Source organism: Pan paniscus, chromosome 23 (genome assembly GCF_029289425.2).
Source record: "Pan paniscus chromosome 23, NHGRI_mPanPan1-v2.0_pri, whole genome shotgun sequence".
NCBI classification, from domain to species: domain Eukaryota; kingdom Metazoa; phylum Chordata; class Mammalia; order Primates; family Hominidae; genus Pan; species Pan paniscus.
Window position 1 is genome coordinate 29,054,157 of NC_085927.1, and position 11,673 is coordinate 29,065,829.

Consider the following 11,673-nt stretch of genomic DNA (forward strand, 5'->3'; position numbering starts at 1 on the left):
GCGCGATCTCGGCTCACTGCAACCTCTACCTCCCGGGCTCAAGCGATTCTCCTGTCTCAGCCTCCCGAGTAGTTGGGACTACAGGTGCGCACCACCACGCCCAGCTAATTTTTGTATTTTTAGTAGAGACGGGGTTTCACCATGTTGGCCAGGATGGTCTCGATCTCTTGACCTCGTGATCCACCTGCCTCAGCCTCCCGAAGTGCTGGGATTACAGGCATGTGCCACCGTGCCCAGCCTCTTTTTATTATTACTTATTATCTCAGATTTCTAAAGCACTTAACAGTTTGGGGAGCATTTTTATATCTAAGCTCCCAACTGAGTATCAGAAGCATACTATGAAGTGGTTAGAGTAGATATAATCATGCTCCATTCTAGGGCTGTAGAAAGGCCCTCAGCAATAAGGGCCATTGTTGTGCTTGCTCCACCAGGCTGATGCACTTGGCTGCTGATCTGAGTGTAGTCTCTTATTCATTTGTACCTAGTTCATCACTTAAGCATCTTGACTTACTTATGTTTACATAGCATAAAACTTTTGGCCTACAAAGGAGCTTATCAAAAAGGAACAAGTTATATGACAGTAGAAGAGAGGCTGGAGAAGGGTAGGCTATTCACAAAAACTGATTTAGGTAAAGCATTTTAAAACCTTCACACAGTAAACTAGTTCATAATAACATTTTTCCTTTCCTAATCACAAGCATCATAATTCATAATTACAATATTTGTCCAGTTCTCCAGGGAAAGATCTGCACAGTACATATCAGGAAATGCTCTTGGAGATCAACAGGAGAAATGAAACTAAAACTCAAGGCTTCGGCTTTCATGCACAGTAAACCTAACTTCATCTTGATAAATTATGAAAACCTCAGCTTTCTTACCTGTTTTAGCCAATATTTATCACATACCCATCATGTGGAAGAGGTTGTTCAATGCAGTAGGGCATACAGAAGGGACTGAGGCAGTCCCTACCCTGGGGGCATATGGAAAGTACCCTCACACCTTCCATGCAAGGCAAAACACACAGACAGTGATACAGCACATCTACCGGGGTAACTCAAGATGAACAGTTTCAAAAGAAACACGTGAACCTAGTCCCTGAAAAATGGGAAAGATGTCACACAAGATGGAAGGAGAGAGAGGTGGCAGGAGGAGAACACACACATGATCAGTTCAGTTTAGTTGTGGTAGTAGAGAGCATCCTGGGACCAAATTCAAAACTAAAAAGCCACGTGTTAAAATATCTATTCTCGCTCCTAAAGAAAACGGTAGCACCCTCTAGTCGCACTGCAAAGTAGAAATGAGGAACAAGACAGCATCAGGGTGACCCTTTGCCTGTCAACAGTCAGACAGGCCAGAATCAGGCCCTGGGCTGGAGGAGTCTCCCTGGGTTGATTTCTGTGCTACAGTGCTGTCAGCAGAGTGGGGTGGGGGAGGGGGAGGCGCGCTTTTTTCATCTACCCGGGGAGCAAACACCAACTCCTGCAGCAGTTCTGCCAACAAGGCAGAACTATGACGAAACTGATTACCACTAGCCTCTCTGTATCAGAGTCAAGATACGGGGTGGATGAGTCCGTTCCCCAAGGGTGTGCTTTGGAGCCACTGCCACAGAGCTAAGGAAGCCCCTCTCCTAGAACACACCTGTGCCCTATCTGCCCAACCCTAGTTCACCCTGATGTCCCAGCTCAGCATTAATCGTGGATCCTTCGCGGGGGCCCGGGGCCCCCAAACCCTCCTATTTAGGGACCACAATTCCCCAACTGGGGGCACTGTCACCAGATCCAGAGGGGCAGTAACAGTCCCTCTTGCAGATTTCGGATCTTCATCCTGCCACTGAAAGGCCACAAGGGGGATTTCATCCCGGTTTCACCTTCAGGACCGTCTGAGCACTTCTCGGGCGATGCAGACCAGTGGAAGGCACTGGCTGGCACCAAGGCCCGCTCCTGGGAGCCAGGCCGCGGCCCCTCCAAGGACCACAGGTGGGCAGCGGAAGACTCAGAGCAAGGGCCAGGGGCGAAGATGGCCCTCGCTGCGGTCAACCCGGAGCACGTGCTGGGGCTCACCGGCCTCTCCGCGCTGAGGACAAAGTCCGCTCCCGCCGGCTTCTTGGCTTGGGCACCGGGTACCGGGCGTCAGGGGCGAGACAGGCAGGACTTGCGCGCGCCCCGACTCGACTCCAGACCCCGACCCGACTCCGGGCTCGGCCTCCCGCGACCCCTGCGCGCACTCACCATTGTGGTTGACCCAGGTCGGCTTCAGGAGCTTCATTGTTCGGCCGCCGCCGCCGCCGCCGGGCTGAGGCGAGCGCCGGGTCCCTCAGCGCGCCCGGGCCATGGAGCCACCGCCGCCGCTTCCTCCCGCGCCGCCCGCCCTCCGGCCGCCGCCCGCCCCGCGCCCTCAGGGCCGCCGCGCCATCGCCGGCCCGCGCCCCCCTCCGCCGCCACAGCCGCCACCCGCGCTCGGCCGCCGCCGCCGCCACCACAGCCGCATCCCCTGCGCCGCTCCTCCTCAGGCGGCTCCCGGGCAACGCCGGAAGTCACGGCGCGCACCTGCCAAATCGCCCCGGCGGGAAACCGCTCCCCACGCGGACTGGGCCGCCCCGGCTCCTCCGCTGGCAGGGGCTTCGGGTCGGGCCCGGGCGCGGGCGCCCCAGAAAGGGCGGTTCGCCTGGACGGCGGACAGCGAGCGGGGCCTGCAGTTGCAACCCGGGCCGCCCGCAGAGGCAGGCGGGGCCCAGGTGGCGTGGACCGCCCGTCACCAGCTCTGCCTCGCCAGTCTGAGTCCGACTTATTAACTAGCTTCCGTCATTCATCAACACGCGCTATTGGGCATCTTGCGAGCGCCGGGCTCCGCGCCGGCGCCGGAATGCGATCCGGGCTTCGGACTCGAACGAATGCGGGGGACGAGCCAACCCTGGTGGGGGAGGCTGGGGCGGACGCGTTTATTAGAAGATCGGGGCCGTTTGCCTAGACATGAACATTTGGACTCGGAGGAGCAGAGGGACGCCCCCTCGGCTGCCCCGGCTGCACTGCGGGGCCGAGGCCCGCGCGAGGGCGCAGACCGACCAACCGGCTAGGGCCTGACTGGCTGGACTGTGCCCGCTGCAGAGGCGCGCTCGCAGCCCAGGGCGGGGACGGAAGGGAGGACCCCGAGCCGCGTGAAACGCAAGGCCCTCGTGTGTGCGCAGCTGACGCCCTAGGCGGGGCTGCGTCGGGGGCGGGGACAGGCGCGTCCCAGCCCACGCAGCCGGAACGCCCGAGCGCTGGGCGCCTGGTCTGCCGGACCTCAGCAGGGGGCACCGCGGGCCGGACTGCGGAGGGGCGCACGCCCGGAAGCGCCGAGGGTAGCCATGAGGGCCTCCGTGCTGCGAAGTATCTCGCTAGCCCTGCGCCCGACTAGCGGGTGAGTGCGGACGCTGGCCGGATAGCGGAGTGCCCAGGGCGCGTGCGGGGTCTTCGCGACTGTCCGCCAGGACTCGCCTGTGCTCCCTGCTCGCCTCCCAGTCCACGAATATCTCAGGGATGAGCCATCTGGTCATGACTCTTATGCATGAAAATCTGAGCACCCTGGCGAGCAGGGGTCCTGCTTAAGTCCTCTGTGGTCTGAACGAAATATTTTGAAAAATCTTCCACGTTGACCTTGCTGTCATATCAAGTAGTTAGAAGTGCCCCGGGTTTGGGAGCATTGCAATTTTTTATTTTCCTGTGAAGTGGGAGAGAATCAGATATTTATTTATTTATTTGAGACAGAGTCTCGCTCTGTCGCCCAGGCTGGAGTGCAGTGGCGCGATTTCGGCTCACTGCAACCTCTGCCTCCCGGGTTCAAGCAGTTCTGCCCCGGCCTCCCGAGTAGCTCGGATTACAGGCGCCCAACAGCACGCCCGGCTAATTTTTGTATTTTTAGTAGAGACGGGGTTTCACCATGTTGGCCAGGCTGGTCTTGAACTCCTGACCTCGCGATCCACCCGCCTCGGCCTCCCAAAGTGCTGGGATTACAGACGTGAGCAACCGCGCCTAGCCTGGAGAAGCAGATATTTATACATACTCTTGTATCTTTCAGGCTTCTGGGAACTTGGCAGATGCAGCTTAGAGAGACTCACCAGCGAGCGTCATTGTTGTCTTTCTGGGAACTCATTCCCATGAGGTAAAACTCAATCGAGGGCCTGACCTCTGGGGGTAAAGGTGTCAGTCGATGTGTAGAGAACAAAGCAAGAATGCTGGATGTGTGGTTTGCAAAATTAACAGCCTACAAAGTTTCTCAGTTAAATTTAGGCCGATGCTTTTCTGTTTTCCCAACATTTTCCAAACCATAGATTGTTGTTTGTAATTTTTAAAATTTGAGCAGTTTCTCAAGAAGTAAGTATTCTCCTTGAAGGGATTCTTGTGTGTTTTAAAGGACACAGCTTAAGTTTCTGTTTCTCCATGACCCTTCCTCTTCCCTGCCCATTCTGAGGCCCTGGAGAGTGTGGGGAAGATGCAAGTATTAAAGGTATTTCCGTCTGGCACTCTCAACTCTTTGTAGATACTTGATTCAATCAATCTTGATAGTAAAGGATTTGATTTTTCTTTTTCTTTTTTTTTTTTTTTGAGATGGAGTCTCACTGTGTCACCCAGGCTGGAGTGCAGTGGTGTGACCTTGGATCACTGCAACCTTCGCCTCCTGGGTTAAACTAATTCTCCTGCCTCAGCCTCCCAAGTAGCTGGGATTACAGGCGCCCACTACCACGCCCGGCTAATTTTTGTATTTTTAGTAGAGACGGGGTTTCACCATGTTGGTCAGGCTGGTCTCGAACTCCTGATCTCAGGTGATCCACCCACCTCAGCACCCAAAGTGCTGGGATTACAGGCCTGAGCCACCGCACCCAGTCCACAAATCAATTTTAATAGTAATAAGCTTCTAATCTAACAGTTTGGTATTTTCACTTTTGAGTGTAATCCCAAGGCACACCTGAATCCCAGCAATAAAGAGGAACACTTCCCGATTTTATACCCTGATGCCTCTTGTTGCTTTTGTACTTTTTTTTTTTTTTTTTTGAGACAGAGTCTCGCTCTGTTACCCAAGCTGGAGTGCAGTGGCGCGATCTTGTCCCACTGCAACCTCCGCCTCCCAGGCTCAAGTGATTCTCCTGCCTCAGCTTCCCGAGAAGCTGGGATTATAGGTGCGCACCACCACACCCAGCTAATTTTTGTATTTTTAGTAGAGACAGGGTTTCGCCATGTTGACCAGGCTGGTCTCGAACTCCTGACCTTGGGCGATCTGCCCGCCTTTGCCTCCCAAAGTGCTGGGATTACAGGCCTGAGCCACTGCACCCGGCTGCTTTTGTACTGTTTCTTGTAATTGATGGCACCCACACAGTTCTCACAAGTACTGTGGGGTGGAGTACCTCCTAACCACGCTGAGCTCATGAGTTAGTCATGCACAGCTCCTTCCCCCAGTGGAGAGGTCAGTATGGGGTACTTACCATCTTGTCTCTCAGTAGGTTCATGAGACCAAAGAGGAAAATGTTTAATATTTGCTTTATCTATTAGATCAGAACCTCTTCGAAAAAAGAAGAAGGTAGATCCTAAAAAAGACCAAGAAGCAAAGGAGCGCTTGAAAAGGAAGATCCGAAAACTGGAAAAGGCTACTCAAGAGCTAATTCCTATTGAAGATTTTATTACCCCTCTAAAGTTCTTGGATAAAGCAAGGTAAGGATCCTTCTCTAGGGATGAAGTCCTTAGGACAAAGGAGTAATATCAACTTCAGGTAGTTGTGTCTGTAGTTCACACCTGTGATAGTCATTGGTCAGTAGGCTTGAGCTGACTTGGCCCTAATGAGTCCTTGCTCCTTTTGGAAGCAGGAGAAAGCATCCTTGGGTGGTACTCTTGAATGGCTCTGGGTGGGAAAGAACCTAAGACATCTAATAATCCAGATGCTTAAGCACTGCTCTGGAGTTCATGTTGTTGCTGTCATGCATGAGGAGTCTTGGCTGTTTCTGATCCCTTGGGCCTGGAGTCTGAAGCCCTCGCCTCATCCTAACAGTAGAAAACCCTTGACCTCCTGTTTTATCATGCAGATATCTTTAGTTGGTATTTGTTGGGATTCTACTGTGTGCAGGGTTAACAGCTCCTGCTGCCGTTTTGTAAGCAGTGTGCACCATCTATAAAGGGGCAGGTGTTGAAGTCTTCTCTCACCCAAGGGAGTATTTGCTTGGGCAGAGGAAGTGCTACCAGTCTCAGATCATCTGTTCTTCTGACAGAGAGCAAATGACCTTGGTTCCAAGCATCAGTTGCAGCTGCAGCCACATTCAACATTCCGTTTCTTAATCTGTCCCAAACTTGTTTTATCTCCTAAGTCCTGTCTGTGTCTGGCAATGGGAATACTTGTGTCAGTTGCAGTCACAGACTTACATGCCAGTGAGGTTGGTAACCCTTAGCTTCTTTGCAGAGAGCGGCCTCAGGTGGAGCTCACCTTTGAGGAGACTGAGAGGAGAGCTCTGCTTCTGAAGAAGTGGTCCTTGTACAAGCAGCAAGAGCATAAGATGGAGAGGGACACCATCAGGGCTATGCTAGAAGCCCAGCAGGAAGCTCTGGAGGAACTGCGACTGGAGTCCCCGAAGCTCCATGCTGAGGCCATCAAGCGGGATCCTAACCTGTTCCCCTTTGAGAAGGAAGGGCCACATTACACACCACCGATCCCTAACTACCAACCCCCTGAAGGCAGGTACAATGACATCACCAAGGTGTACACACAAGTGGAGTTTAAGAGATAGACTTGGCAGGCTGCTATCCTTAACATGCTGCCCCTGAGAGTAGGAATGACCAGGGTTCAAGTCTGCTTTCCACAGAATCAGGCATGCTGTTAATAAATACTGGTTTAATCAAAATGCTCCTTTGTCTTGTGTTAGAATTTTTTTTTTTTTTAATTTTGTTTTGAGACAGAGTCTCACTCTGTTGCCCAGGCTGGAGTGCAGTGACGCAATCTCGACTCACTGCAAACTCTGTCTCTCTGGTTCAAGCGATTCTCCTGTGTCAGCCTCCTGAGTAGCTGGGATTACAAGTGTGCACCACCACGCGTGGCTAATTTTTGTATTTTTAGGAGACAGAGTTTTGCCATGTTGGCCAGGCTGGTCTCGAACTCCTGACCTCAAGTGATCCGCCTACCTTGGCCTCCCAAAGCACTGGGATTATAGGCATCAGCCACCACGCCCAGCCAGAATTAAAATTAATTCACCAGGCCGGGCTCAGTGGCTCATGCCTGTAATCCCAGCACTTTGGGAGGCCAAGGCAGGTGGATCACGAAATGAGGTCAGGAGATCAAGACCATCCTAGCTAACAGTGAAACCCCATCTCTACTAAAAATACAAAAAAAAATTAGCTGGGCATGGTGGCGGGCGCCTGTAGTCCCAGCTACTCAAGAGGCTGAGGCAGGAGAATGGTGTGAACCTGGGAGGTGGAGCTTGCAGTGAGCTGAGATCACACCACTGCACTCCAGCCTGGGTGAAAGAGCGAGACTACATCTCAAAGAAAAAAAAAAAAAGTTTATTCACCTAAGATGGATGGAGGTGACAGATGCTGCCCTTCGCCAGGTAATGGGAAGAAGATGACAGACATCAACTGCTGCCCTCAAATGGGGAAAAAAAAAATGTGTAAAAAGAAGATCCCAAGGGTATAGTGAAAATACCAACAGGAGTCAGAGTAACAGAGGAGTGGTGGGAAAGGAAGTTGCCAGCTGGAAAGGCATGTGGAGAAGCAGGGCCTTCCTGATGGGAGAGACCAAGGAGCCACCTTTGTGTTTTCAGCTGGGGTTAGGGGGAGGCAGAAGAGTGTGGAGCAGGCCAGGGACATACTAGTTAATAAAGATGCTGTGGCCCCCAAGAGGGTGTGAGGCCTGGCTGGGGCAGCGGACTCTGTCTCAAGTGCTTAGTCTAGAATGGGAATGTATTAGTCTGCTCAGGCTGCCATTACAAATTACCATAGACTGGGTGGCTTAAACAAAAGAAATTTATTTTCTCACAATTCTGGGGGCTAGAACTCCTGAGATCAAGGTACCAGCAGGCTTGTTTTCTGAGTCTTTCTCCTTAGCTTGCAGATGGCTGCCTTTTCCCTCACATGGTCGTCCCAATCTGTTTCCTAATTTTTTATAGACACCAGTTATACTGGAATAGGGCCCACCTAATGACCTCATTATAACTTTAATTATCTCTTTAACGATGCTACCTCCAAATACAGTCACATTCTGAGGTATGGGGTTGCAGGGAGTGGGAGGGTCGTATGGGTAGGACTTCAACATAGGAACTGTAGGGGACACAATTCAGCCTGTCACAGTACAGGCCCAGTGTACGAATAGAGCCATTTTCCCCAGTGGCTTGGATCACAACCTCAGAAAGGATTTTTTTTTTTTTTTTTTTTTAACCACCTTAGTGCAGGTAAACCAGGGAAACATTTCATTGGAATAAGAACTTAGGTTGTCTTCCTAGCGTGTGGTTCACTTTTTTCCCTTTTTTAAAAATTGTGGTGGCCAGGCACTGTGGCTCACGCCTGTAATCCCAGCACTTTGGGAGGCCTAGGTGGGCAGATCATCTGAGGTCAGGAGTTCAAGACCAGCCTGACCAACATGGTGAAACCCTGTCTCTACTAAAAATACAAAATTAGCTAGGTGTAGTGGCACATGCCTGTAATCCCAGCTACTCGGGAGGCTGAGGAAGGAGAATCGCTTGAATACGGGAAGTGGAGGTAGTGAGTCGAGATCACGCCACTGCACTCCAGCCTGGGCAAGAAAAGCGAAACTCCCCATCAAAAAAAAAAAATTGTGGTAAAATACACATAAACTTTACTATCTTCATCATTTCTAACTGTATGGCTCAGTGGTATTGAGGACATTCATACCATCAGACAACATCACCACCATCCATCCATCTCCAGAGGTCTTCATTGCAAAACTGAACTCTACCCATTAAACCATAATTCCCTGTTCCCCTCTTCCCCCAACCCCTGGCAACTACCATTCTACCTTTTCTGTGATTTTAACTATTCTTAAGTACCTCACAGAAGCGGAATCATAGTGTTTGTCTTTTTGTAAGTGGCTTATTTAACTGAGCATAATCCTTAAGATTCATCCATGTTATATAGCACGTATCAAATTTCCTTTTCATGGCTGAATTAATGTTCCATTGTACGTACGCCACATTTTCCTTATCCATCTGTTGATGGACACTTGGGTTACCTTCCGCATTTTACTATTGTGAATAATGCTGCTATGAACACAGGAGTACAAATATCTCTTCAAGACTGTGCTTTCTTTTAGATATACGCCCAGAAGTGGAACTGCTGGATCATATGGTGAGTCTATTTTTAATTTTTTGAGGAAGTGCCATATGGCTTTCCATGGCTGCTGTAACATTATATATTCCCATCAATAGTGCCCAAGGATTCCAATTTTTCTTTTCTTTGTTTTTTGGAGTCGGAGTCTCACTCTGTCGCCTAGGCTGGAATGCAGTGGCATGATCTTGGCTCACTGCAACCACCACCTCCCGGGTTCAAGCAATTCTCCTGCCTCAGCCTGCCAAGCTGGGACTACAGGCGTGTGCTACCACGCCCAGCTAATATTTTTTTTTGTATTTTTAGTAAAGATGGAGTTTCGCCATGTTGGCCAGGCTGGTCTTGAATTCCTCACCTCAGGTGATCTGCCCGCCTTGGCCTCCCAAAGTGCTGGCATTACATATGTGAGCTACCACACCCAGCCAAGGTTCCAATTTTTCTACATCCTTATCACACTTTTTTTTTTTTTAATAGTAGCCATCCTAATGGGTGTGAGGTGGTATCTCACTGTGGTTTTGACTTGCATTTCCCTAATGGTCAGTGATGTTGAGCATCTTTTTATGTGCTTTTTGGCCATTTGTATGTCTATTCAAGTCCTTGTCTTTTTTTTTTTTTTTTTTTTTTGAAACAGTCTCACCCTGTTACCCAGGCTAGAGTACAGTGGCGTAATCTCGGCTCACTGCAACCTCTGCCTCTCGGGTTCAAACAAATCTCCTGCCTCAGTCTCCCAAGTAGCTGGGATTACAAGTGCATGCCACCACACCTGGCTAATTTTTATATTTTTAGTAGAGACGGGGTTTCACCATGCTGGCCAGGCTGGTCTCGAACTGCTGACCTCAGGTGATCCGCCTGCCTCAGCCTCCCAAAGTGCTGGGATTACAGGCCTAAGCCACAGTGCCCGGCCCCTTGCCCATTTTTGCACTTTTTTTCTCATTGAGTTTTAGGAGTTCTCTATAATTCTATTAATCTCTTATTAGAGATATGATTTGCAAATATTTTCTCCCATTCTGTGGATTGCCTTTTTATTCTGTTGATGTGTCTTTTTTTTTTTTTAAGAGATAGGGTCTTGCTCTGTCACCCAGGCTAGAGTGCAGTAGTGCAATCATAGCTCACTGTAACCTCAAACTCCTGGGCTCAAGCAATTCTCCTGCCTCAGCCTCCTGAGTAGCTAGGACTACAGACAGACACCACCAAGCCCAGCTACCTTTTTTTTTTTTTAAACTTGTAGAGATGGGGTCTTGCTATATTGTCCAAGCTGGTCTTGAACTCCTGGCCTCAAGCAATCCCCTTATGTCAGCCTCCCGAAATGCTGGGATTACAGACATGATCCACGGTGCCTGGCCTGATAGTGTGTTTTTTAAAAATTTTTTTCTAGAAGGAATGGAGGCAGGGTTTTACTATGTTGCCCAAGATGGTCTTGAACTCCTGGGCTCAAGTGATCCTTCCACCTCGGCCTCCAATAGTGCTGGGACTACAGGAGTGAGCCACCATGCCCGGCCAATAGTCTTCTGATGTGAAATTTAGTGCCTTTAATTTTCATGAAGTCCAATTTATCTATTTTTTTCTTTTTAATGTTGATGACTTTGGTGTCATATCCAAGAAACTACTACCAAATCCAACGTTGTGAAGATATTCCCTATATTTAATTTTAAGCTCTTACAATTTCGGTCAATTTTGAGTTAACTTTTGTATATGACGTTTGGTAAGGGTCCAACTTCACTCTTGGATATCCAGTTTCCAGGCATCAACCATTTGTTGAAAAGACTGTCCTTTCCATAGCCTGGGCGATCCTCTTACCTCAGCCTTCCAAGTAGCTGAGACTACTGCTTTTTTCAAAAAAAAAAAAAAACTTCGTTTTAAAACTCTTATCAGTCCTGGATAAAAATGTTGCCTAAGGATTCTAAGTCCTTTGGCCCCACCTGAGACAAATGCTAACTGGAACCACTTTTCATGACCTCCACTGCTGCCTCTGAGGTCCACGTCATCGTCAGTTTTTGCCTGTTCTATTGCAGTGGCCAACTGATCTAACCACCCCACCCCTTCTCCGCACAGCAGCCAGAGGTCTCTAGAACAAGGTCAGGTCAGGTCTTCGGCTACCTGCCACCCAGAGAATCTCATACCCAGATTCCTGATCACAGCTCACAGCACCCGCTCTGGTCAAAACATGGTGTCAGGTCCCTCTGCCTTTGTGGGTCCCTTTCTCTGCCTGACAGGAGTTGAGCCTCTTCACCCAGGTCTGGGCTCAGACACTGAGGCCTTCCCCACCTCCCCGCCCAAGGTAAGTGTCCAGCACAGGTGCTTGATAGCAGTGTTTTTTTAAAACAGTAGGTTTCATCTGTTAGGTTGTAAAATCAGTTCGGTAGGTCATGGCCGACAG

At 50.0% G+C, this 11,673-nt stretch overlaps 2 protein-coding genes across 4 annotated transcripts in view; one reads left to right on the plus strand and one right to left on the minus strand.

Annotated features, from left to right (window-relative positions):
- LOC100977781 (protein HIRA) overlaps positions 1 to 2,677 on the minus strand; it is a 101,664-nt gene extending 98,987 nt beyond the window's left edge. Inside the window, exon 1 of one of the 3 annotated variants that reach the window (XM_034949226.3) lies at positions 2,547 to 2,677. Coding sequence is in view for 2 of the 3 variants with exons in the window: in XM_034949221.4 (XP_034805112.1) it covers positions 2,229 to 2,265 (37 nt within the window). In the remaining variant the exon portion in view is untranslated. Of the gene's footprint in view, positions 1 to 2,228; positions 2,527 to 2,546 lie in introns of those variants that run through there. The other 2 variants (XM_034949221.4, XM_034949220.3) reach the window with 2 other exon arrangements.
- A 506-nt stretch (positions 2,678 to 3,183) lies between these two features.
- MRPL40 (mitochondrial ribosomal protein L40) lies at positions 3,184 to 6,862 on the plus strand. Its single transcript, XM_003814047.5, has 4 exons — positions 3,184 to 3,399; positions 4,057 to 4,140; positions 5,526 to 5,684; positions 6,424 to 6,862. Exons 1-4 carry the CDS (start codon positions 3,347 to 3,349, stop codon positions 6,746 to 6,748), a joined length of 621 nt encoding a protein of 206 aa, XP_003814095.1. The 5' UTR covers positions 3,184 to 3,346; the 3' UTR covers positions 6,749 to 6,862.
- Positions 6,863 to 11,673: the final 4,811 nt, after the last annotated feature.

What these genes read in the sequence shown, in the direction of transcription:
- MRPL40 (XM_003814047.5), top strand. Translation starts at nt 3,347, where the DNA reads ATGAGGGCCTCCGTGCTGCGAAGTATCTCGCTAGCCCTGCGCCCGACT. An exon ending in GCCCTGCGCCCGACTAGCGG is followed by an intron (nt 3,400 to 4,056) that starts GTGAGTGCGGAC and finishes TGTATCTTTCAG; the next exon opens with GCTTCTGGGAACTTGGCAGA. An exon ending in AAGTTCTTGGATAAAGCAAG is followed by an intron (nt 5,685 to 6,423) that starts GTAAGGATCCTT and finishes GCTTCTTTGCAG; the next exon opens with AGAGCGGCCTCAGGTGGAGC.